General features: G+C 48.0%; 2 protein-coding genes across 3 annotated transcripts in view; one reads left to right on the top strand and one right to left on the bottom strand.

Annotated features, from left to right (window-relative positions):
* CDK17 (cyclin dependent kinase 17) overlaps positions 1-6,990 on the top strand; it is a 96,494-nt gene extending 89,504 nt beyond the window's left edge. For both annotated transcript variants that reach the window (XM_068142779.1, XM_068142780.1), the window contains 4 exons: positions 834-876; positions 1,785-1,875; positions 2,569-2,646; positions 3,252-6,990. In XM_068142779.1, coding sequence (XP_067998880.1) covers positions 834-876; positions 1,785-1,875; positions 2,569-2,646; positions 3,252-3,289 — 250 coding nt within the window. In that variant the 3' untranslated portion in view covers positions 3,290-6,990. The remainder of the gene's footprint in view (positions 1-833; positions 877-1,784; positions 1,876-2,568; positions 2,647-3,251) is intronic.
* A 4,444-nt stretch (positions 6,991-11,434) lies between these two features.
* Positions 11,435-26,832, bottom strand: part of ELK3 (ETS transcription factor ELK3) — a 44,581-nt gene continuing 29,183 nt past the window's right edge. The window contains exons 3-5 of the mRNA XM_068142782.1: positions 22,500-23,294; positions 17,033-17,155; positions 11,435-13,666 (exon numbers count right to left, since the gene is read on the bottom strand). Of these exons, the coding sequence (XP_067998883.1) occupies positions 13,568-13,666; positions 17,033-17,155; positions 22,500-23,294 (1,017 nt within the window). The 3' untranslated portion in view covers positions 11,435-13,567. The remainder of the gene's footprint in view (positions 13,667-17,032; positions 17,156-22,499; positions 23,295-26,832) is intronic.

Here is a 26,832-nt window from a genome sequence, read left to right on the forward strand (position 1 = left end):
CCCTCAAAGGTCATCTTGTCCAACCCCCCTCCAGTCACCAGGGATAGATCCAACTAGAGCAAGCTGCTCAGGGCGACGTCAAGTCTGATCTTGAATGTCTCTGGTCATGGGGCCTCAACCACATCCCTGGGCAAGCTGTTCTGGTCATTGCGCAGAACTTCCTCCTTATGTCCAATCTAAATCTACCCTGCTCCAGTTTATAATCATTGTCCCCTGTACTATCACTCCAAGCCCTTCTAAACAGTCACTCCCCAGCCTTCCTGTAGGTCCCCTTCAGATACTGAAATTCAGCTCTAAGATCTCCCTAGAGCCTTCTCTTCTCCAGGCTGAACAGCCCCAACTCTCACAGCCTGTCCCCACAGCAGATGTTCTCCAGCCCTCTGATCATCTTTGTGACCTCCTCTGGACCCACTCCAAAAGGTCCATGTCCCTCTTGTGCTGGGGGCACCAGAACTGGATGCAGTACAGCAGGTGTAGTCTCACAAAAGCAGAGTAGAGGGGGAAAATCACCTCCCTCATCCTGCTGCTCACACTTCTTTTGATGCAAGCCCAGGATACAATCACATTTCAAAGCTTAGGGTGAATAATAATCACAGCCCAACGCTCAAGATTTATCTGCTTCCAGTGTTTTCCAAGTAGTCTTGTTCTGAGATACTGGTACTTGGCTTGTATCCACATAAACATGTAGAAAAGTTGTTTGGGTGAAAGTGTTTCCAGGACTGAATCTAATTTTCAGGTGTGATTTAACAAACTCAGTTCAGCTCTTTGCAGCTTTGCTTTTCTAAATAGAGTTCAGTAACTGTGTTAATTTCTGCGTGTATGTTTATTTTCAGGCTAGACGTGGAGGGGATTGAATTGATAGCCAAGTTCCTCCAAGTAAGATATGCTTTGTGACTTGACTTTATACAAGTTCAGAGTTTTAATAGATTACTTGCAAAATGTAGTAGAAGCTTGCTTGTTTGTTTGCCAGAAATGGTTTCATAGAATGGTTTGGGTTGGAAGGGACCTTAAAGAACATCTAGTTCCAACCCCTCTGCCATAGGCAGGAGCACCTCCCACTAGCCCAGGTTGCCCAAGGCATCATCCAGCCTAGCCTTGGAACACCTCTAGGGAGGGGGCATCCACTCCTTGTTCCAGGGTCTCACCACCCTCACTGCAAAGAATTTCTTCCTAATCTCCAGTCTAAATCTCCTCTCCTCAAGCTTCAATCCATTGCCCCCCATCCTATCACTACAAGCCCTTGTGAAAAGTCCCTCCCTAGTTCTCCTGGGGTTACTGCATGGCTGCTCTAAATTCTGCATCTTAGTCCAAACATGCAGATATGCCCAGCAGGAGCCATCTGAGCCTAGACTAAAGACAGTCTTGTGTGAAGTCCCAGTTTATGCTGAACACTGCAGCACAGCCCATGGAATTAGACCAGGCTGTGAGCTCACGTAATGGCATTTCATGGCAATTTAATATTAGCAGATAATGTAGGCAGAAGCCTGTCATCTACTCATTGTTTCATCTATAAATAAAGCTTAAAGCTATTTTGGACTTGCATCCCCTTCCAGCAGTTATTTTGACTACTTTAGCACTCTGGTTATAAATGGATAATCCTGCCTTCAAGAACATATGTTAGATTTTCATGTGTGCAATACAAATAATGAAGACTAATCTGGCCTAGTAGGTTGATGGGGAAACACTGCATGGAGAGAACTCTGTTTCTCCCTTTTGATGAAGTGATTTGACACACAGGGGCTTTTAATGCAAACCAACACTCTTGTGTCCTTTCATGTTCATAGTATGAGTCAAAGAAGAGGATTTCAGCAGAAGAGGCCATGAAGCATGCATACTTCAGAAGTCTTGGAACAAGAATACACACTCTGCCTGAAAGTAAGAGGGAGTGGGAGTAGTAAAGTAGCAGAATATTGTTAGGATAGTACATTAAAGCTCTGTACATTGCTTAAGGAGTGGATCTGTTAAAGATTGGTATATTAATCTGTTCATAGATTCATAGAATAGTTTGGGTTGGAAGGGACCTTAAAAATCATCCAGTTCCAACTGGACCATCCAGTGTTACACCTTCCACTAGATCAGGGTGCTCAAGAACTTACCCAGCCTGGCCTTGAACACCTCAAAGGAGGGGGCATCCACAACCTCCCTGGGCAACCTGTTTCAGTTTCTCCCCACCTTCTCAAAGGTCTTTTCCAACCTGGTTAATTCCTGTTCTATTCCTTTCCTATTCTATTCCTTTCCTATTCTATTCCTTTCCTATTCTATTCCTTTCCTATTCTATTCCTTTCCTATTCTATTCCTTTCCTATTCTATTCCTTTCCTATTCTATTCCTTTCCTATCCTACCCTATCCTAATTTCTTCCTAATGTCCAGTCTGAATCTGCCCTCCAAGCTTCAGCTATTCAAGCTTCAGGGCTCTATGATCAGTGTATATTAACTGAAGTACTTGGGAATAGCTAAAGTGTTTTTTGTGTTTTGGTTTTAACCTAAACTGTATAATTAAGAATAGAACTTTGTTCAATAAAAAATAGTGATGCCTGAATGCAAATTAATGCCTTTGTTACATTGCAGGTGTTTCAATATTCAGTCTAAAAGAGATTCAATTGCAAAAAGACCCTGGCTTTCGAAATTCCACTTACCCAGAGACAGGTATGCAAAGCTTAGTATTTCCTCCTATCTGCAGACAGAATGCTGTGCCAGAGACACCTGGAACTGAGAAATCGTTTGTCTTAATTGGTCTGTGTGAACACACTCAAACATATAGCGAGAATGATAATGCTGAGAGACATGCAGAAACATTAGGCGCAGTGCACAGAAGGATGTGAGTTCTACTAGGCATGTGCAGAGGGACTGCTAATCATTGCTGCGTGGGTGTTGAATGGTGGCAAAGTAGAGAAGAAGCAGTAAGTGCTGTTAAAGGACAGATGGTGCAGTGATTTAAGCACAAAGGAAAGGTGCTGCAGCGATTTTAAGAACAACGGAAAGGTGCTGCAGCCAGTTAAGCACAAGGGAAAGGTGCTGGGGTGAGTTTAAGCACAAGGGAAAGGTGCTGGGGCAAGTTTAAGCACAAGGGAAAGGTGCTGGGGCGAGTTTAAGCACAAGGGAAAGGTGCTGCGGCCAGTTTAAGCACAAGGGAAAGGTGCTGGGGTGAGTTTAAGCACAAGGGAAAGGTGCTGGGGCGAGTTTAAGCACAGAAGATCAGCTGATGACTGAATACTGTGTCTGGGTGCTTACCGGTCCCTGTTGTGTTGTAGGACATGGGAAGAACAGAAGGCAGAGCATGCTTTTCTGAAGTGGGCAGTGCAGAGTCAAGCCCAAGCCTATGATCAAGGACCTGGACCTGAAGGCAGTGCTCTCTGTTGGTGGACTTGGAATCGCAGTTTGTCTACACTGTCCTCTTCACAGTGGAGTCTTTTTATTTCCAACCTGCAGATTATGTTTTTATATTTGTTGTCACAGTGTGACAATTTTTTGTACAGTTGGTTTTAAGATCTCCTCTGCCACTAGAGCCAGTAGGTTACAGCTGTTGATGTAACTGTAGCTGCAATTTTTGTGCAGGACTGAGAAACACAGTGCATTATTTATTGCGGAATCATTGCTGCTAAATAACTACTGTCTGTATAAGTTAACACAACAGTTCCATGCCTGAAGAAGTTGCAATGGCTTTATAACATGTGAATGCAGCTGGTTCTCTTCATCCGATGTTCTACTGCTGCGGGGTTCTTTTGTATTTCTTAAACTGCAGTGTTTCCTTGGAATGTAAACATAGCTTTGCTTGGCATTAGGTGAACCATCTTTAATGCTCGAAGTTCGCGGCACTTAGTTACTTATTTAACACGGGAGGGATTGTGCTGAAGCAGTTGAAAAAGGACAATGCCGATGATGTTCTTGAAAAGCACACGGGGGCGTGGAGGTCGATTCAGACAAGCGAACAGTAAACGATTCATTTGCTCTCAGATCCAACGGTAGTTAGGGAGAAATTAGAGCATGGAGGCTGGAGGATCGATTTTTTTTTGTCAGGCTTAAGACGTGTGCACGTTGTCGTGCATGTGGGGCCTGCAGGAGCAATGGCTGTTGGGGGGTTTTGTTTTTACCTTGTTTTTAACGTAGAGATACACAAAGAAGTCTAAAGAGGATCATAACACTGTTGGACCCTCGCTTCCTCTGGAAAGTTACCGTTTCCTTGCAGAGGAATGGGACAGTTAATGACAAGAACCTGGGAACAGTGTCCCACTTTTCCCACTTACGTTGCTCTCCCATCCCTGCCTTACCCACTTGAAGTCAACTGGAAAGAATGCGAGTTTGTACTTGAGAAGAACTCAACTCTCCTACAGAGCTTTTACAATGAGGAGCTTAGAGAGGGGTCTGGTTGTTTTTTTCTTGTCCCCCCAGCTCTTAGATGTTATCTGTTTACCAGAGAATTAGTAAACATGTTACTACTCTGCTTCTGCATCTCAGTGAGTATCCTGAGTACACCCTTGGTGATGGTTAACAGTATTTTTAAGCATTTGTGTTCACCTTTATGAACCTATTTGTTTAGTGCATCTTAAAACTGAGACTGTAAATCTTTATTGGTATATTTTGAAATGGTCATGTAAATCTTTGGCTGGTATATCATGAAAATAGTCATAGGTAACTTAATTTCTTTTTAATTGTTTTGGGTTGGTGTTGTTTTTTGTTTGGGGGTTGGGGTTTTTTGTTGTTGTTGTTGTTGTTTTCCTGACATTCACTGTAAAAGATTCAGGGGTCCTACCATTTCTGTTCAGGAAATCTTGTAGTTTTTATTGTTATTTAACAGTATTAAGTGAAATTTCCTCCCTTTTTTTTGTTGTTGTTTTGGGGTTGGTCTCCTTTATTTTTTTTGTGTATATTATTTCATTTTAACTTTATTTGTGAATAGTGATCGTGGCATGTTTTTGGGGGGGTGGGGTTGATTACTATTTCATTGATACTGGTAAATTTGACTTGGGATTTCATTTTTTGTTTAATAATAATAATTATTATCATCATCATAATAATTATTATTATTCTTATTCTTTTCTGGGAGAGAGCAATTCAATGTGTCTTGGTGACTGTTGGACCACTACTGCTTCTCAGCATCTGTAAACCGGTTCTCCGTTCAGCCTTGTAGTACCCCTAACAAACTGCTGTTCCTTTCTTAACTGACCCACCTGTATTAATATTGTACTTTTTTTGGAAGTATAAATATGATGTGGAATTCTTTTGGGGTTTTTTTTTTGTTTGTTTGTTTGGAGATTTAGAAGAGCAAAGGCCCTGTCTTGTTGAAACAAAACCAACCAACCGACAGCAAAACAGACTTCCAAAGCGAGCTTGCGGTTTCTTGGGGCATTGTTGGAAAGGTTAAGCCAGAGCTGTGTGGTGTTGGGGGAGCCATCAGGTTTAGCTTTGGCTGCTGGAAGTAGTGGCAAAGTGATGTGGCTTCATCTGTGAGTGAGGCTGGTCAGGATCTTACCAGAAACGTGGTCCATAGTCTAATTATTAGCAAGCGAGTCCTGCACGTCACACAGGATCAGAAACCTTGCCCAGGTCTAGGAGCCTGAGAGGTGTCTCAGGTGCCTGCATGGGTGTCCTGCTGAGCCCAGCAGGAGCCTTACCTTTGTGTGTGTGTGTGAGAGGCAGATTGGCCACTGATGGAACAAAAAAAAGCCCAACCACCTTTGTCCTGAAATAGTCGTTCTATATTTTTTTATAGTTGCTATGGAACTGATCTAGATTTTATACTGATTAACTTTGTAGGAGATAACCTTGTAGACGTGATGGTGGTGGAGGAAGAAGTATCAGCAAAGCATCTCCTTTGGGGTTTGTTTTGTTCTCCAGCAGTAGTGAAGCTAGAGAGTAAATGTGCACTGTGGATCAATGTGGGATTTAGCATTTCTCTAGAACAGTCATATCTGATAGGCCATAAAAGGACGAGGAATGATGAGGCACTAATGAGGAAAGGACTTAAAAGGTTTAACCAGGAAAAAAAATGAAGTGCATTAACAAATTTAGAAAGGGATCAGCTGCAGCTAACAAAGAGGAGGTTTCCATTTGAAGTAGGATTTCAGCTTTTTTTTGTTACAGATGAAAAGATCTTCCATAAGATTGAAGCACTCTGTTTCTAAAGAGATGGGGGTTTTTTTGTAGGGGGGGAGTTAAGGACCTGCAAGCAAATCAGTTTGCTTCCTTAGGAGGTAGCTTTAAAGAATGTATTTCTTGAGCAACTTGGCAGATGTGGTCAAGGTAGGTTCTTCTCTTTCTTCTTTGTTTTTTTTTTTCCCCCCTAGTTGTCTGTAATTGAAATTCCTGCATCAGCAGGGACAGTTCTGTGGCAGCTGCCTGGTTGGAGCTGCAGACAGCGAGTCTGAAGTCGCTGGGCATTTCTCTGGCATCCTTTTTGTGCAGTTCAGTCTTCTGCCTCCTCTCTGGCAGCATCAGGCACCGTGAGCTTGGTTTCAGCGTCCCCAAGGACTCTAGGGAGTGTTAACCCTTTTGGGAGAAGACCTCAGCCATGACAAAAACCAAGCTAAAAAAAGGGATGACTTCCACTACTTGGTATGACAACCTTTGCTTGAAGATGAGTGATCAGTTAAGGAGAAATGGCCTGCAAGTTGTTGCTCAGCAATTAGTTGTAGAAGGCACCCAGTGCATCCCATCCTACCCCCGGGTGGGAATGCCAGGGTGTGTGTACAGGTGTGGAATAAGGTGGGCTTGGAGACAGGAAAGAGGCAGGTAGTGATGAGGTTGCAAGCACATGGAGGTGAGGGTTGAAGGAGGGAGAGATTGAGAGCAGGTGGAGGACGGAGGTTTACAGGGCAGGAGAGAGTGGGAGGTTGAAGGGGCAAACCAGCTGCCCAGCAATGCTCCAGTGGAACGTGCATCTCAACACAGCTGTGTTATTTTTGTGCTGCTTTACCACAGCATTAAGTAGCCAGAGTGTATCCCTGAATTGGGCAATAAAAGTTAAAATAAACAATTGTGAAAGCATCACCACTCTTTGTATTTGCAAATCATTTGGAGAACTGCAAGGCAGCATTCCTCGGGCTGCTCACTGCTTGTTCTGTGCATGAAGGTTTTGTCAGTGCAATAAAGGTACCTCGTGTTGGCAGTGTTAAGATGGAATTAAGGTTAAGAGCACATTCAGTTATTGAGGACAAAAATATATGAAAGGTAATGCTGTAAACATCCCCAAGCTAAGTATTGTAAACCCAGGAAATACCTGGAATTAAGGTCAGGCTTGAATCCAAACAAATGAGGGTATAGAAATGCACAGCTGGAGACATAGTGGCACCGAATCAGAGTGGGACTCAGAAGCATCAAATGGTTTGGGTTGGAAGGGACCTTAAAGGTCATTAGTTCCAACCCCCCTGCCTCGGGCAGAACCTCCCTTGTCTGTGTCCACATGTGGTCACAGAGATGTGAGCATTTTCTCAGGTCACTTAACAGGCAGAGTTGGAATCATTTCTCCATCCTGTTAGCACATTTCACTGGTTACCTTTTTTTTCCCTTTAGGCTTTGAAACAAATGCAACAACATTTCTGTGAAATTCTTCCCTTTTTAGAGGGAAGCTTTCTACAGATTGTTGGGGTTTTTTTTCCTTTCTTTTTTTTCATCACAGAGACTGGGCTGTGACAATTGTAATGCTGCTGATTGGCCTAGGGGTGGGTCAGCAGTTTGCATCTCTTTCACCAGCATCCATGTCAGACCTGTTGAAGGCATGGACAAGATAAGAAGTAATAGGTTATGAAACATCAAGGAAGCACTGTACATGTGTTTAGCTAAGGGCTGTGGTGGAAAGGAAGCTCTGGCTGCACAGGTAGGAGGATTCTGGAAAGGAGAAAAGGGTTTGGGAGGCTCTGAGGGACTGGAGCTTTGTGTCTCCCCTTAAGCTGGGAGGGAGCGTTGATCTGCTGGAGGGTTGGAGGCTGTGCAATGGGATCTGGCCAGGCTGGATCAATGGGGTGATGCAATGAGATGAGGTTCAACAAAGCCAAGTGCTGGGTCCTGCACTTGGGTCACAACAACCCCATGAAGGCTGCAGGCTTGGGGCAGAGTGGCTGGAAACTGCCCAGCAGAAAAATATCTGGGGGTGCTAGTCTACAGGAGCTGCAGGTGAGCCAGGGTGTGCCCGGGTGGGCAAGAGGCCAGCAGCAGCATGGCCTAGATCGTGAATAGTGTGGCCAGAAGGACCAGGAAAGAGATTGTCCTCCTGTACTGGGTACTGGTGAGGCCACACTTCAAGTACTGGATTCAGTTTTGGGCCCCTCACTCCAAGAAGGACATCGAGGAGCTGGAGTGGGTAATGAAAATGGTGAAGGGTCTTGAGAACAAGAGAAGGGGCTGAGAGACCTGGGATTGTTCAGCATGGAGACAAGGAGGCTGAGGGAAGACCTTCTGGCTCTCTACAACTCCCAGAAGGAAGCTGGAGCCAGGTGGGGTCAGTCTCTTCTCCCAAGGAACAAGTGATAGAACAAGAGGAAGTGTCCTTGAGTTCTTCCAGGGGTGGTTTAGGATGGACATCAGAAGAAACTTTACTAAAGGGTCCTCAGAGACTGGAACAGGCTGCCTGGGGAGGTGGCTGAATCCCCATCCCTGCAGGTGTTTCAAAGCCACAGAGCTGTGGTGCTGAGGAGCATGATTTAGCCCCAGACTAGGTACAGTTAGAGAACTGTTGGTCTTGATCATCTGAAAGGTCTTTTCCCACCAAAAGGATGCCATGATTCAAGCAGACAAGAGAATGAGCTTTGTCATTCATACCAGGCTGTAGCCTTTTCATCTGGGGAGTTGAGCTGCACAGACATCACACTCTTGTTCTAGGCCACCCTGGGGATTCACGTTGTCAGAACTAGGATTAGAGCTCAGCCATTCTGGATGGTTTGAATCTTTTGTGTGTGATTCTTTTTTTTCAGTGAGCTGTGCTGTGCCTCTCTTGTTAGCTGAAAGGAAAAGATGGATGGCAGTGGAGCACCATGGCCATTAGAAATTTCCCTTATTTTCATCTCCAATCCCTTCCCTCCTGTAAACTCAGTGATTCTGGAGCCAGCACTGGGTGTGAGTGCACACACATGCTCAGTTGTCAAGAACTGCTCCATTTATTGCCCTGGCTGCATTCTCCAGAACCCCTTCAGAAGCAGCGCTGCCTGAGCAGCTTGCTTTTATGGTCCTCCTGCTGAAATGCAACTCTTGTTCAGCTCAGATGCCACACCTTAGAACACCTTTTCCCCAGACAGCTGTGAACTTCCCTCATTTCTTGCCAGTGGGATCTTCTTGACCGATGGAATCACTGCAGATTGCAGATGGGGGACAATGCCTCTCCCTACCCCCTCTCCAACTTGCTCCTGTTGAGCACCTCCCTCCAGCCCTGCACAGCGGTGTCAGTGCTGCCTGCTCCTCCTCTCTCACACCCTGAGCTTGCTTTTTCAAAGTCTCTGGCCTTTTCCATGCCCTTTTCTTTAACTTGCAGCAGGAGGCAGCTGGCCCGGAGCCTTGTTAGGGATTTTGCCCAGGGAGGTGGTGGAGTCCCTCTCCCTAGAGGTGTTCAAGAAGTGTGTGGCCATGGCACATTTATTTGGTGGCCATGGTGGAGCTGGGTTGATGGTTGGACTCTGATCTTAGAGGTCTTTCCCTATCCAAAGAGTTTTATGAAGGTTAGGTTTATGTATTTGCAGTTCTTGCAGGGTGAACACAGACTGATGTGGAACAGTCAAGAAAGCAACTCAGCATCTCCTAAGCTCAGCTCTTCTAGGATGCTTCTCTATAAATAGCTCCCAAACCCAAGGCAGACCAATCATGCTCCTTGTTCCAGAGTCCTGCCTGAGGTTCAGTCTCTTTTATTCCTTTAAATAACCTCACACTCCTCCTCACTAACACTCTCAGCCTCTTTGCCCTCCAGAAATAGGCTCGTGCTCCATCTGCACAGGCAGGGCACCCACGTATTTCTGGGTGAGAGCAGTTGCAGTTGGAGCCTAAAAGGGATTTTGGAAGTTGCTGTTTTCTGGTAACTTCACAGAGGTTTGGTCAAATCTGAGTGGCTCCTGTTTGTTTATCCTACAGCACACAGGGACGGGCTCGAGATCAGAAGGGAACAGCAGTGCTCCCACATAGCACTCGCGGTGCCTTTCCTAAGTGCATTTGGTGGTCATGACAGCTTCTGAAGATGCTTCCTGTAGGCACAAGATCACTCAGCTGCTTCAGCTAGAGACTTGTTCTGCTGAAATGAAGTGCTGTAGCCTGCTTGGAAGGACCATCTCCCCTTCAAACAATCATCTTGTTGACAGTTCATTACTTCTTTCCAGATGGGCAAGTGCCTGTCTGATGAGACACGTTTGACTCAGACAAAACAAATTGTTCTTTGTTGACAGAATGGATGTGTGTCAAATCTTCTTTTCTCTCTAGTTTGCTATCACACATCACAGGGGTTTTTTTCCACACCTTGGAAGTTTTCTTTACATCTCAAGCCACTTACCTGTGCCAGGGCAGAAGATGGGTGCACTCTCTTGGCAAGCTAACCCTGTGGCCCTGCTGGTTGGGTACCAGGCTCTTCTGACAATACAGCATAAAGGTAAGCCAAAAATGCCCCAGTTGTGCAGCCAGACTATGGAGTATTGAAAACCTGGTGTGCATTGCTGAGGCATGAATAAAGGGTGAACAAAGATGACCCAAGGGCTGGAGCACCTCTGCTTTGAGGATAGGCTGAGGGAGCTGGGGGTGTTCAGCCTGGAAAAGACTCTGGGGGAACTTTAGAGCTGCTTTCCAATACCTGAAGGGATCCCACAGGAAGGCTGCAGAGGGACTTTTCATAAGGGTGTCTAGAGACAGGACAAGGGGGAATAGTTTGAAGCTGGGGAGAGTAGGTGTAGAATTTCTTTCTCATCTCCGGTCTAAATCTCCCCTCCTCAAGCTTTGATCCATTCTCCCTCATGCTATCACTACAAGCCCTTGTAAAAAGTCCCTCTCCAGCTTTCTTGTAGCTCCTTTCAGCTACTGGAAGGCTGCTCTAAGCTCTCCCTGGCATCTCCTCTTCTCCAGGCTGAACAGCCCACGCTAAGCCATTCTCTGCACTGGACTTAGTCACTCCCATCCATTCCAGACTGCCTTCTCTTCCAACCTGTTCTGATTTTCCACCATACCAAACTTCCCTTCACACACTGGTTCTGCATAGGTTCTTCTGCTTTTGACCCCATGGGGTGGTACCTCTTGGAGCTCTTAAAAAGGCTGAATCAAGCCATGTGTGTTCCATTGGTTCTGCTTCTGCCTTGCATCTGCTTGCTGTGTTTGTCAGCACTGGTGCTTCACACGGATCCTGCAGGCTTTCATCCCCTTCGTTACTGCCAGCAAAACCAGGGTGTCATTTGTGGTTGTGCAACCTGGGAGCCCGAGTCCTGCTGGCTTTTGTCAGCCTCCCTCCACCCCAAGAATGGCTTTTCAACGTCAGAACTGCATTAATAAAATGTTTATTTAGCACCTTTCAGGTCGAAGGATCCAAGAGCACTTTACAATGAACTACACACATCGTCACTGAAACGCAGCCAGGCAGAAGAGCAGCACACAGCTTGCTGCATACACTTCCAAGAGAACGGACTTCTGGCCAGCTGCTTGGCCAGAAAGCAAAGTAGAAGCTCCCACGTGACCTGTAGCCAACAGGATTCTGATTTGGGTTTGGGTTTGGGTTTGGTTTTCTTTTGGAAGGACTCATCTGAAAAACCAACATAGTAAAGCTGTGTCCAACCCAGTCGGCCACCTCAGAACAGCGCTGAAGATTTGCATCGGCCCTACCAAGATTAGACTCCGTGGTGCCAGGGAGTCTAGCCCAGTCCTAACCTGGCATTTAGATGACTAAGGCATCACCTCAAGGTAGAGGACATAGCCAGTAAGTTCAAGTTGCAAGTCTTTAGTAGCACAGTGCTGGTTTTTAATCCAGGAGTCGGGTGTTGATACACAAACATCCCACGTGTGCAGCCTGCCTCTGCATGGGCACCAGGCCCTCAGCTACAGTCCTCCTAACTTCTCCCGCTTGAGGGGAGGGGGGAAGGGGAATGTGACCTTCTGAGCTTTAGTAGCTAGAAAACTCTTTCCAGGGAAATAGTAGAAGGCACTTGGCACGACTGAACAAAGCACCTGGAAATTCTCTCTCGGGAATGATCCTCATTCCCTGGGAGGACAGAGATTACCTGCAGTGTTTTGGTTTGGGGAGGTTTTTTTTCCCAGCTGTCATGTTGACAGATAGTGAGAAATATTAGGCCAAAGAAACTCTGAGCAACATCTCCTTTTCTACAGAAGGATTCTCAACTGCTGGAAGGGTCTCATGAAGAAGAATACACAGCCCAGTTCCTCCCTCGTTGCAACTCAACAAAGGAACTCGGGGCTCGGTGTGGCTTCCTTGCTCCCTAACAATGCACCTCCTGCATTTCACTTCAGCAAAGAAAAACTCCTAAGGCTATTTTGATACAATTGGAAAGCACTTAATACAAAGTAGTTAACATGAATATGCTGCATCATATTGGCCTATCAGAGAATTGTCAGGGTTGGAAGGGACCTCAAGGATCCTATAGGCAGGGACACCTCACACTACAGCAGGTTGCTCACAGCCACATCCAGCCTGGCTGCAAACACCTCCAGGGACGAGGCTTCCACCACCTCCCTGGGCAACCTGTGCCAGTCTCTCACCACCCTCCTGGGGGAGAACTTCTTCCTAATCATGGAGGGAAGACTGCCATGGGCAGGGACACCTCACACTACAGCAGGTTGCGCACAGCCACATCCAGCCTGGCTGCAAACACCTCCAGGGATGAGGCTTCCACTGCTTCCCTGGGCAACCTGTGCCAGTCTCTCACCACCCTCCTGGGGAAGAACTTCTTCCTAACCACGGAGGAGAGAGTGAAATCCTACCATAGGGGGCTGTTCAATACTAGGGGTTTGGCTTGGTTTGGGGTTGCTTGGGGTTTTTGTGGGGGTGGGGTTTTTTTTTGTCCTTTCAACTCTTAATACTAGAAAAGATATAACTCATTTACATGACATTATGCAAAAGAAGGCACAGCTGGTTGGTTATAGGTTCCACAAGCACAATGCATAAATGCAGGGGGGGGGGGAACAAACAAACAAACAAAAAAGAGTTAAAAAAAACCCAACAACAACAACAAAAAAGAGAAGCTTCACATCCTCATTAGATACATTGCTGCAATCCATGGGGTACTTCATCACCAACAGAAGTGTTCAACACTTGAGAGCTATGGCATGTGAAAACAACAGTTATAAGTCATTTAATGCAAAACAGCTTTATATATCTTTTTAGATAGAGATATATATAAACACTGTTTAAAAAAAAAGAATGTAAAATGCTAACATAATAATAAAAAAAAACCAACAACCCAATAATAATAATAATTAAAGGGGGGGAAAAAAAAAGGTTATCCAGGTAATGAAAAAGTGCAAACCAAAAAAAACCAACAAGTAAGAAGAGGGTTTCACAAATGTCCTTCTCATGACACAGGGTGGGGAAAAAAACCACACTAGCCCCTAGGAATGAAGTGTTCAATCCACCAACAAGTCCTTGGCGTGGCAGGAGGCAGCATCAGGATTTCTGAGCGTTGGGAGAGAGCAGGACTGGAGAAGAGGCTCCATCCAGGCTGGGGAGTGGTACTGGGATGTGGCCATTCAGCAGAGTTGGAAACTGGAAGAGGCCAAAAGGTGGGGGGGAGAAAAAAATTACTCTCTCTGTCTCGAAGCCTTCAGCCCAGAAGCAGAAGCCTTTAGCATTAGCAACACACTCCAGCTGGGCTTTGAGGCTTGGTATTTCTGTACAGTGAGATACACACACCAAATGCCTGTAGCAGCCAGCAGGAAGGGTGAGTGGAGGGGGAAAGCTGGGTAACTTCTCGGCATCACAGAATGGGAGGGGTTGGAAAGGACCTCTGGAGACTATCCAGTCCAACACCCCCTGCCAAAGCTGGGCAGGTCACAGAGGAACACATCCAGGCAGGGTTTAAAAGTGTCCCATGAAGGAGACTCCACAATCTCTCTGGGCAGCCTGCCCCAGGCTGCAGCACCCTCACAGCAAAGTGTCTCCTCATGCTGGGGTGGAACCTTCTGTGTTCTAGTTTGTACCCACTGTTCCTTGTCCCATCCCTGGGCACCACCAAAAAACAGCCTGGCACCTTCATGCTGACACCCACCCCTCAGCTCTTTACAGACATGGATCAGCTCCCCTCTCAGCCTCTCTTCTCCAGACTGACCAGCCCCAGGGCTCTCAGACCTCAGGGATGTGTGAATTTGTTACTGGCTCTTGGTGCCAGCCCTCTGCAGCATGCTGCCAAGCTGTGCTCATCAGCTCTGGAAGGCAGGGATCATTAACTCACATCCTAGGGGGAAAGGAATCCTGTTGTAAGGAGATTACAAGCACGTGGTGGGGTTGGTTACACCACAGCTGCCTGCTGAAGGCCTGAGCTGATAAGGGACAAAAGCACAGGACGTGGAGTCGGGAGCTCTGTGCCTCAGCTCTGTCTCAAGCCAACAGAAACCCAGCGTGGCTCATGGGACCAGGCCTGCAGGCCAGATCAGTATCTACCACTGGGATAATTCCCACCTCATGCTGCAGCAAGTTCATTCCACCCACTTGCTTGGCTTTTTCTTAGGTCAGCTGTTAAGGACGAGTCAATACTTGTCACTGCAGGCTACTTCCAGCCAGGCTGCTGCCAGGAGCTGGCAATACACAGCTGCCCTAAGCCTTGCATCTGCACTTTCCCTTCTGCAAAGCTCCTTCCTGCTTAGCTTTTATGAAGGGCAGATGAAAAGCCAGGATTTTAATTACCATTTGCAGAGTGAAAAACATTTTTTCTGGAAGCAGCATGGATGGCAAACATTATTCTGTAGTGTTCACTTTCCCAGGCTGATGACAGATGTATCGGTATGGGAACTCTGACACAAAACATGCCAGCTTGGAAGGGGACCCCAAGGATCATCTGGTCCAACCTTTCCAGGTGATAGTGGGGTTGAAATGAGCTGGCCCTCAGCACCCTGCCAAGCTGAGTCTTAAAACTGTCCACTGTAAGAGAATCCACCACACCCCCTGGGAGATGATTCCAATGTCTGACTGTCCTCATGGGGAAAAGTCATCTTCTGGAATCCAATGGGAATGTCCCCAGCAGTAACTTGTCCCCATCACCCCTTCCCCATGTAGCTCCTTGTAAAAAGGGAGTCTCCATTCACCTGGTAGCCACCTTTTATGTCCTGCTCCATGGCACTAAGGTCTCCCACAAGCCTTCTCCAGGCTGAGCAACCCCAGCTCTCTCAGCCTTTCCTCACATGGCAGGGCTGTCAATCCTCTGATAACTTTCATGGCCCTTCTCTGGACACTTCCCAGCCTGTCTGCATCTTTTTTTGCACAGTGGGGACCAGAAGTGCCTCAAGTTGCACCAGGGGAGGTTTAGATTGGATGTAAGGAACTATTTCTTCACCAAAAGGGTCGCTTGGCACTGGAACTGGCTGCCCAGGGAAGTGGAGTCACCATCCCTAGAGGTGTTTAAAGGGCACTTGGGTGAGGGACATGGTCTAGCAGCTGTGTACAGGGAGCTGTTAGGTTATGGTTGGCCTCAATGATCTTAAGGACTTTTCCAACCAGGTGATTCTATGATAATTGAGTTTATCTGAAACACAAAGAAGGAGCTGTAGGGCTCCATGTCCAGCTGCCCCCACTGGAGGCAGAAGGACTTCTTATAGCCCAATGGGAGCCAAAACTGAGCAGAGCACTTGAGCTGAAGCCCAGCCCTGGAGTTAGGCAGGCCCCATGAAAGTTCTGAGATTAAATCCTGCTAGTGTGGGCCCTCCACAGCAGTCAGGGAGTTTATTCCAGGGGTGTTCCTGCATTCTTCAGCTGCTCAGATGGCCATCAGCCTCTTGTGCTTCTTGCCAAGCAGCTGATCAGGATCATTTCTTCCGTGATTCACTGAATCAGCTGTTTTGGAGCAGCTACAGCTGGAACTGCTAATCCCATCCCTACCATCCTCCTCCTAAGCCTGGAGGCTGCAGCTGAGTTCTGTGGCCATCACAGTTCCCTTAGCTTTTGTATTTATCACAGCTCTATAAAAACCTAAGAGATTCTTTTCCACTCCCAGAACCCATGAGAGAGAGGGGAGAGTGCTACCTTTCTGCTGTCACACAGGCAGAGGTCATGCTCAGAGGTACAGAATAGCTTGGGTGAGGCCAGGTGGTTAATTTGCACAACTGGACATGGAGCCTTCAGGTTCAGAGTGCCCTTATTGTGAATCACAGAATTCTCAGGGTTGGAAGGGACCTCAAGGCTCAGCCAGTTCCAACCCCCCTGCCATGGGCAGGGACACCTCACACTGCAGCAGGTTGCTCACAGCCACATCCAGCCTGGCTGCAAACACCTCCAGGGATGAGGCTTCCACCACCTCCCTGGGCAACCTGTGCCAGGCTCTCACCACCCTCCTGGGGAAGAACTTCTTCCTGACATCCAATCTGAATCCACCCCTTTCTAGTTTTGCACTCCCTGACATCCTAAAAAGTCCCTCCCCAGCTTTCTTGTAGGCCCCCTTAAGATAGTGGAAGGCCAAATTAAGGTCTCCTTGGAGCCTTCTCTTCTCCAGACTGAACAGCCCCAGATACAGAAATACAGAAGATAAACCTACACTCACCTCCTGTGTGAGACCCAAACTGGTCTTGGTTTTCCCAGAGTTCATGTGCCACCCCTCTCCTGGCTGGTTCCTCACTGGTCTGCACTCTCTTCCTGAAGCTCTGAGGGCTCAGTTCCCTACTTTCAGTGGGTTCCAGCATTTCTTTCTGTTTCCTTCACACAACATGTGTGTGCTTGCTGCAGCAGACACTGCCCTGGAGGGTCTGACTGTGCTGCCTAGGGTTTAAAGAGGGTACAAGCCAGCAGGCTTTAAAGTGCCTGTTCACTCCAGTGTTTGCTTAACCTGTTTGAAAAGCTCCACACTGATGTGAGGAGGTGCTCCCCTGATGCCTCTTCCCACGTGTGTGCTTTCACAAATGAAATCTGGACAGTGGAAAGACCTACCTGGAACAGAGTGTTTGGTCCCTGCAGCCTGGCAGGACTCAGAGGAGCAACAGGACTGAGGCTGCTCCAGAAGTGAATGCTAGATAGCAGCGGGCTTGGGGTCAGCAATAATCCATTTGGGGTCTGCAAGACAGAAAGAAAAGAAACCAAAACCCATGATGCATGCCTCAGGATTTACAGCTCCATACCAGAGGTCACAACCACTGAAGTCTTAAGCTTCACCTACTGGCTCCTTTTATCCCAGTGCTGCTTCAGAATGCAAACTGATTTCATTTCTGTTGCCATTTGCTGAAGGAGCAGCAGAGTTATTGTTTACCTGAGCCATGCTCAGGCAACTGTGAAATACCACAGGTGCCCCAAGGTCCATAAACACAGCCTGGGCTCCTGCAGAAGGATTTTCTACCTTTTGAAGGGCAGCAATGGCTTGAACTGACGGCAGCTTTTGCTTGTGAAGGCGAAAGAGCCACTGCCAGCCTTTGAAGCTGACTCCTCTGATGGCACCTGTTCAAAACGGAAGTTTCAAGAAGCTGGCAGCACACAGGTTGATGCAGCAAGAGGCAGGTGCAGGGCTTGGGTGCCCAGGGAGCACAGCTAATGGGTTTGAAAAGAACCAAAATGGCAAGAAGGATGAATCCATGGCTTCTGCCAACTTAGAGATGATTGGCACAGGCTGCCCAGGGAGGTGGTGGAGTCACTGTCCCAGGAGGCATTCAAGAAACCTGTGGCCATGGCACTTCAGGACATGGCTTAGTGGCCATGGTGGTGGTGATGGTTGGACTTGATGATCTTAAAGGTCTCTTCCAACCAAAACAACTCTTGATTCCTTCCAGTGCCATGGCACAGGATTGCTGAGATGCTCTCCACACAATGGGAGGAGAGGCAGAGTTCAAGCATGTGCAAGCATCCATTCAGAGGAAGAACCCTATGAATTATTTTGCCTCCAGAGGAACTTGTGTCTTTCAGAAGAAAAGAACATGAAAGTGATGTGACAGTTTTGGACAAAACATTTGGCACAATGAGCTAATCTCACAAGCAGTCTTGCTGCCAGTTGTCAAAATCAACCCTAGTTAGCAAAGCAGTTAATGGAATCCGAGTACACCTTTATCAACTGAGTACTTCTCACTTGTGCAGCACAAGGGCCTCAGTGCTCTGCTGAGCTGAAGCATCAGTTTGTCCAGGGTTTAAAACATGTGAAGAGAAGACAAGATAGAAAACACACTCTGGGCACTAACAGCCCAGAAGGTCAATGGCATCCTGGGCTGCATCAGAAGCAGCGTGGCCAGCAGGTCCAGAGAGGGGATTCTGCCACTCTGCTCTGCGGGGACCTCACCTGGAGTGCTGTGTCCAGCTCTAGGGACATGGACCTGATGGAGCAGGCCCACAGGAGGCCACAAAGATGATCAGAAGGCTTGAGGACATCTCCTACAAAGACAGGCTGAAAGAGTTGGGGCTGTTCAGCCTGGAGAAGAGAAGGCTCTGGGGAAGTCTTATAGCAGCCTTCCAGAACCTGAAGGGGACCTACAGGAGAGCTGGGGAGGAACTTTCTGGGCTTGGAGTCGTAGGACAGGGGTCAATGATTTTACATTAGATTTAGATTGGACATTGGGAAGAAGTTCTTTAAGGGTAGAGAAATAGTGGAACAGGTCGTCCAGAGATGTGGTTGAGGCCCCAGCCCTGGAGACATTCACGGTCAGGCTTGATGAGGTCCTGAGCAACCTACCTAGTTGGAAGTGTCCCTGCTGACTGCAAGGGGGTTGGACAAGGTAACTTTTGAGAGCCCCTTCTCACCTGATGCATGCTGTTAGTATCTCCCCCTAGTACCAAGCAGGTTAGGCACTCTGGTACCTGCTGGCTTCCCACCAGACCAGCAATACAAACTCCCACATGGGGCAGGTGCAGCCAGGGATCTCTCCTAGCTACTGCTTGCGCCACAGGCTGTCACATTCTGTTACCAGGCTTGTGGTGAGCAGGCACCACAGCTGATGTGGATTTTCAAATATGAGGGAGATGGGACTTGCAAAGCAGTGCCTGAGGGGCTGGCTGTGGGTCTGAGACCTACCCCAACATGCTTGCACTAGAGCTCACTACAAGGTCAAACAATCAGTGATAACAGCAGCAGAAGAGGTGGGAGAGACAAACTTTAAGGTCTTCCTAGTGATTCTGTCCCAGGATGGCTGAAAGGCAGCTTGGCTGCTCCAGCAGGGGATGCCTGCTCTAAGGAATCTCAAAGAGGGGTTCATGGTGAAATTCCAAGAGAGAAAGGACACTGTCAGCTCCCTTTTGCTGAAGAAGGTAGATCAGAAACACCAAATCTCATGGGGAAAAAAAACCACCCCACAAAACACCACAGTTATGTCCCAAGGCATAACAAACCTGCTGGGGAGCAGGTTTGTGCAGGACAACAGCAGGTCTGGTGGCACAGCAGTGCCCATGAGATCAGAGCTTGGATAGATTTGGATGGCAACAGAAAGGGCAGAGTGGGTGCAGGCCTGGCAAGCAGACAGCTTCTATCTTGATCTCAACAAGTGACAGCTCTTGTCAAGACACCTAAGAAAATATACTTGACAAGCAGGCACTTGTGAACAGCTCCTTCACCAACACCTTCTGCCCATGACCACTCCAAGCAGCAGTACCACTGGGAGCACCTTTCTTATGCTGCATTGCAAGCTGATGCTCCACAAGCAGGTCATTACTGATAGGGATTTGGGAGACTGACAGGACACACTGAATTAGGTCAGGATGAAAACACAGAGATCTGCTTACAGAAGAGCCTCCTAATCTTAAACCCAAAGGTATAAGCAGCAAGACCAAACAACAAAGAGCTACAATGATCTTACACCTCAGGTCTTCACATCCATAAGAAGCTGCAGATATCCAGAACTGAAAATGCAGTTCTTGAGAGGATCTGTTGGAAATGATGAAGAAAACTTGGAGGTGTTTATTCCTACCTTAGATACAGCCAGGGCAAGTCTCCAGAGAGAGAGAGGAGGCTTGAAACTAAGCTGTCCTCCACTTGTCTCTGGAAGTGTGTTAACATGCTAACAACAGTGCTAGGCAAAAGCTCAGGTCCTCTGCTAAGCAGAGCACTAACATCTGCAATCTTCTTGTGACAGGATGAGAGGGAATGGGTTGAAACTTGAGGAGGGCAGATTTAGACTGGAGATTAGGAAGAAATTCTTTACAGTGAGAGTGGTGAGCCACTGGAACAGGTTGCCCAGGGAGCTTGTGGATGCCTCCTCCCTGGAGGTGTTCATGGCCAGGTTGGATGAGGCCATGAGCAACCTGGGCTGGTGGGAGGTGTCCCTGCCCATGGCAGGGGGCTGGAACTGGATGAGCTTTAAGGTCCCTTCCAATCTAAACCATTCCATGACCCTATGAAGTTCTGCCAGCACCAAGAGCCAGCCAGAGCAAGCCTCCAAACGTGTTACTATTTAATGCAGGAAGAGCACAGGGCCTCCCAGGCAGGCTCTCAGCATCACCACCAGCCAAGCACCAGAACCACCCGAGGTATCCCAAGCACAAACACCACCACAGCACAGACTAGCCTTAAATTACAGGAGGAAATTGACAGGCCATCTCATTTGCTGCCCTCATGCAGCTGTGCATCTGGGGTGAGATGTGGAACCCAGTGAGAAGGTCCTGCTTGAAAAATGTTGTTCTGAGCTCAGCACAGAGCAGGCTCAGTAGAAGCTAATTCCCTGCACAGAGAGGCTGCTGCTGCTGCTCCTGGCTCCTCTGCCAAAGAACAGGTGCAAACCACTCTTGTCACTTCTAGCTGTCACAAAGCAGACAAGCTGCCACCTGCATGCTGCTTCCCAGGTTGTTAGGCACCTGTCTGGATGCCACACAGCCCAGGCACGTGCTGGCTGCAGGCACACTGCTTTGTCTGGAAGCGAGCAGCATGCTGTAGGTGTTACAAGTGTAGGAGCCTGAAGGAAAGACCCAGCCCAGATTTGATATGCACATTGGCCAAGGGAGAGCCAACAACAATAACTGGTCCAAGTGGTGGGTGCTGCACTTTGGTCACAGCAACCCCATGCAGTGCTACAGGCTGGGGTCAGAGTGGCAGGAGAGCAGCCAGGCAGAAAGGGACCTGGGGGTACTGGTTGATTGTAGGCTGAACATGAGCCAGCAGTGTACCCAGCTGGCCAAGAAGGCCAATGGCATCCTGGCCTGCATCAGGAACTCTGTGGCCAGCAGGAGCAGGGAGGTCATTCTGCCATGTATTCAGCACTGGTCAGGCCACACCTTGAGTCCTGTGTCCAGTTCTGGGCCCCTCAGGTTAGGAAAGATGTTGAGATGCTGGAATATGTCCAGAGAAGGGCAACAAAGCTGGGGAGGGGTCTGGAGCACAGCCCTGGGAGGAGAGGCTGAGGGAGCTGGGGTTGCTTAGCCTGGAGAAGAGGAGGCTCAGGGGTGACCTTCTTGCTCTCTACAACTCCCTGAAGGGAGGCTGTAGCCAGGTGGGGGTTGGTCTCTTCTCCCAGGCAACCATCACCAGAACAAGAGGACACAGTCTCAAGCTGTACCAGGGGAAGTTCAGGCTGGAGGTGAGGAGAAAGTTCTTCCCAGAGAGAGTTGTTAGCCATTGGAATGTGCTGCCCAGGGAGGTGGTGGAGTCCCCATCCCTGGAGGTGCTCAAAAAAGGATTGGACATGGCACTTGGAGCCATGGTTTAGTTAGTCAGGAGGTGTTGGGTGACAGGTTGGACCTGGTGATCTCTGAGGTCTTTTCCAACCTTATTGATTCTATGATTCTAAATAATCTATGAAAGCAGGAGCTACTGAGCAAAATCTGAGTTATCTCTCTGGAAAGCTAACCATGTTCAGGCCTCTTCCCCACACGTTTTCTTTCCTGTCAGATGATGGCAGAGCCATGGAGCTAACACAGGAGAAGACCCTGGTGTGGTAGTTTTAGGCTGTGCCTTTAAACATTTTTCACAGCTCTTGAACAGAAAGCACTAGAATGCAAATAAATCACTATTGGCTGTGAAAAGGAAAATAAAGATCATTCCAAACAATCCTGTTGGAAGAGATAAGGGACTAAAACTAGTTGTCCCCAAATAATTTCTCTCTCTCTCCTCACTTCTTGGCTCTGGGAGAGATCCTAACTCGCTTCTGCTTGACCTTGGCTGCGCTGTTTTGGGATTAACTTTTTTGCTTCTGTCTCTTCTCCCTTTTGTACAGGGGGGTGAGGGGAAGCAGGGAGGGAGAAGCTAAGTAGCTTCCCCTGGTCTTTGACCAGGGGTTCCCTGTGCTGTTTATTCCTTGCAAATACCTGTAAATACTGTAACTCCTGAGTGTTTTGTACATACTCATTGCATGCCATTGTAGATTGCAGTTTTGCTTGCAAATACAGCTCTCATTTGCTTCCAACTGGGCTGGCAAACTTAATGTTGGGGAGGGGGGGGAATTCCAACCCACCACACCTGGCTAAAGCCAAACCAGAGGAGCCAGGCAGGGCTCACCTGTGCAGTGAAGAAAGCTGGAGTCAAGGATCCCGAAGGGAGCGCAGGGCTGTTGAGGGCGATGGAACCGATGTCGGTGCTGGAGAGAACCATAGGTGGGGCAGAGATTTCCAAGCCTTTGGGTTTTTTAGCCTTTGGGGGAAGAGATGGAGATTTTGCCTTGGAGCCCGAGGAGAGGTTCAGAGGCTCCAGGGAATCTGAGTCGTGGCAAGTGGACTCAAAGAAGAGGCTCCTGTGTTCTGCGGGGAGGGGGGAGGTGGGAGACAGAGACGGAGACCTGGAGGAAGATGAAGATGGAGATGAAATGCTGGCACTGTTGGGTAGCATTAAGGAAGAGATTTTGGCTGACACCGAGGAGCTGAGGAAAGCAGAGGCAGCTGCTGCTTCGGAAGTGGAAGGCAAGGACACCATGGGCCTCAGGACTTGTTTGTCTGTTTTGTTTGTCACAAATCTGATAACGGTCCGAACTTCTTCCACTGCCGTGCTCCCTTCCGCTTTCTCCTCCAGTTTCTCTGTTTTGATTGGCTTGTAGGGGTCTGGCTGGTTCTGCAGGGAGTTGATGGTGAAGGAGGAGTAGAGGCCGGAGTGGATGTACTCGTTGCGGCTCGTGCTTTTCAGCGCCGCCAAGCTGTGCTTGTGCTGCTCCCTGCCCTCCGAAGGCATCTTGCAGTCGCTGTCCTGCAGCAAAAGGCTCTCCCTGCTGATCTCCACCGCGTGGGGATCCATCTTCAGGATCTCAGGGAAGGAGACAAACTTGTAGACAAATTTCTGCCCGATCACTTTCTTGATGATATTCTGCAAAGACAAGAGCAGATGCTAGGGAGATCAGCACCTCAGAGGCATGGAGGACGACAGACATAAAGAGGGTCACAAGGTGGGGAGGGCACTGTTCCCTCCTCGAGCTGAGGTCATTCCAGTGGGGCTCCTAACACTACTTCATCCTTGGCTCGTTCCTATAGCTCTGCTCAGCCAGGGAGGCTACTCCCTGCTTCTCGTGGGGACTAACAAAATTACCATTCCTAGGTGATAACAAAGACCTATTGGTGGGCTGTCTTCCTCCTGCTTCCTCTGAGGTAGCTTGGGAATATTTTCTTTCCAGTAAAAACAATCCTGCTGCCTCGCAGGCTGGAGCCATGCCACCATTTGTGCTTCACAGCAATGGTAAACTCCTTCCTTTATGCTTCCCAAAGCTGACAACAAACCTGAGTATGAAATCCTCTCAGAATGTCGATTGGCACAGGCTGCCCAGGGAGGTGGTGGAGTCCCCATCCCTGGAGGTGTTCAGGAAATGTGTGGCCCTGGCGCTCTGGGACATGGTTGAATGGCCATGGTGCTCTCAGGGTGACAGTTGGACTTGATGATCTTAAAGGTCTTTTTCCAACACAAACAATTCTATGACTGTATGAAAACCACCCCAGCCTCCCTGTTCCAGTTATCTACCCTCCCTTCCAGCCCACGTGCAGAACTCTGTAGGCTGAGAGTGGCTGTCCTCCTTTCCACAGTCATGAACCATGTCTGTGATAAATGCTATCACTCAGAATCATAGAATGGCTTGGGGGGAAAGGGACCTTTCAAGGTCATCTAGTCCAGCTCCCTCCTGCAGTAAGCAGGGACATCCCTGCTTGTCTCCTGCTGGATCCCTTGTCCTAGCTCCAGCTTTGTGTTAGGCTGAGGATGCTCACTGGTGTAGGCAGGAGGTTTTCATCAGCCTAAGCTGGCTATTGAGATTAATTATTGGGAAAAATCCCAAACCTCTCAAAGATTTATAGAACTATTGCTTTTCTTTTTCCTTCACATCTGCCATCACAACAATGTCAAGGCCAGGCTGGAGGAGGCCTTGAGCAGCTGAGGCTAGTTGTGAGGTGTCCTTGCCCGTGGCAAGGAGGTTGGAGAAGATGATCTCTAAGGTCCTTTCCAACCTAAGTCATTCTATGATTTATGGAAGGAACTGATTCTCTTTCCAGTTCCAGCTCTCTGCCTGCAAACCCACTTGTGCTGCCTGCTCTGACACAGCATGTGGTGTCACCAGGGACACCAGGTGACAAAGGCACTTATGGCAGCAGGTGCTGGCCTGGCCCAGCAAAGGGGCTGGAACATTTACCACCCAAAACCAAGGTAAGACATAACATTTCCTGAGACATCCCTGGTGATTTCTCTCTCCTGGAAGCCCCTGGTGAAGAGCTTGTCTTTAAGACACCTCTGAGAAACTCTCTCCAAGAAGCTTCCCTTTAGTGCAGCACATCTGCTGCACCTCCAGCTGCTACTCTGCACACAGACATTTGCTTTCTTGGACAGATGGGTATGGAAATATTGACAATAATTCTAAAAATCTAACTATTTTTTCCATTCTATCACAGATTGTGAGAACAGCAGAGGAAACATTTGTTATAGTGATTGAAAATGGACAGATCAATACAGAAAAAAGGAATACAAACATCATCCCCATTGGTATCTGCTGGGTGCTTGCTCTGCTCACACTAAATCCTTCTTTTCTTTGGTCACAAAAGCAAAGCTCATTTTGGGAAACAAGAGTCTGCACTTGGCTATCAGAACCTTTTCTGTCTTCCAGCTGAGCTACTGCACTCTGGAATTCATCTCTCTGAAGGTCCTGGCATTTCATTCAGGCACCTTCCTGAATACAAAATTCATCCTACAAAGAGCCCTGGGATGTAGCTGTGCTTCACAGGTCAGGAGCTGTGGCACCAAGTGGAGAAAGTTGTTTTGCAAGTTGATAACAGGGAGCTTGCAGCAAGGACAAGAATTACATTCAGCAAGCTCACACTAAAGGCACAAAGCTGCCTCCTTCAGTGAGGAACTGCACACAGGTCACAGCAGCACAGAATGGTAGGGGTTGGAAGGGACCTCTGAAGCTCATCCAGTCCAACCCCCCTGCCAGAGCAGGATCACCTGAAGCAGCTCACACAGGAACACATCCAAGCAGGCCTTGAAAGTCTCCAGAGCTGGAGATTCCACCTCCTCCCTGGGCAGCCTGCTCCAGTGCTCTGCCACCTTCAAAGTAAAGCAGTTCCTTCTCATGCCTAGATGGAACTTGCTATGCTCAAACTGTTGTCCTGTCACTGGGGATCACTGAGAAGAGGCTGGCCCCATCATCCTGCCTCCTTAAATACTGGTAATCACAGATTCACCCACCTAGTAGGTCCTGCCTAGCCATTCTGCCCTCCAAAAGTTCAGGCCATGTAGTTAGCCCAGAGGATCTCAGTCTGCCTGAGTTTTAATTCCCATGGCTTTGAGCTTGGCCCAGATTTCCTTTTCCTTCTGGCTGCTAATTAGGTGAGCCTTGGCTGGATGCACTTTGTCTGCACTCTCACTATTGCATTCTGCTTGAAAATGGCAAAACCTCCAAGCTACTCACAGATGAAAAGCAACATTTCTGCTGGCTTGGGTTTTCTTCTCCTAATATGTATTTTTACATTTTCAATAATACCTCCCCTCTGCTGCTGGCAGTTGGGAGTTATTGTTACATCAAGCACTGGCAGCTGAGATCCTGCTTTGGAAAACGTGACTCCCAGCAGGGAGAGATTAAATGTGTTTAAGGGTGGCACTCCTACACCAGTGCTGGGGAACACTGCTATAAAAAGCAGCCCAAGGGGCTGAGGAGTTTGTATTTCCTTTCTTAGGGATTGAAGCTTGAGCAGGGAAGATTTAGACTGGGTATCAGAAAGAAATCCTTTGCAGTGAGGGCGGTGAGACACTGGAACAGGTTGCCCAGGAAGGTCATGGATGCTCCCTCCCTGGCCATGTTGGATGAAGCCTTGAGCAAGCTGGGCTAGAGGGAGGTGTCCCTGCCCACGGCAGAGGGGTTAGAACTAGATGATTTCTAAGGTCCCTTCCAACTCAAACCATCCCATGAATCTATGATTCAATGATTATCCAAGAGTTATGCATTAAGAAGCTCTCCCAAGTGTGGCTCCTCTGACTCAGGCTTAATGATGGCTGGAGATGAAAAGGATTCAAGTGCAGATCCCTCAAGCACTGTGCAAGGGTCTCATAAATGTGGAGCCTGAGGAAATCTCCATCAGTGTGCAAGAGAAAATAAGGATCCAAATTAATTAAGTACCTCTGAAATGCCACTGACTTCTTCTAAATCCTTTTTGACAAACAACTGAAGTGAAGGTAAAAAGCAGCTCGCCTTTACCACCACCTCTGCCAGAGTAATTCTGAGGTGGATGGTGGCTCAAACCACAGAAAACAGTGACAAGCATCCTGACAAGCAGGGGGTTTCCAGCCTCACTTCTGAGAGGGCAAAGAAGGCTTCCTTCTGGTAGGGCCTGCATTTGCAGGGAGACTAGAGCACTAGCAAGGGCAGCAGCTG

Source organism: Melanerpes formicivorus, unplaced genomic scaffold (assembly GCF_026170545.1).
Source record: "Melanerpes formicivorus ecotype bairdi unplaced genomic scaffold, bMelFor1.0.p_v2 SCAF_8, whole genome shotgun sequence".
Taxonomy (NCBI): Eukaryota; Metazoa; Chordata; class Aves; order Piciformes; family Picidae; genus Melanerpes; species Melanerpes formicivorus.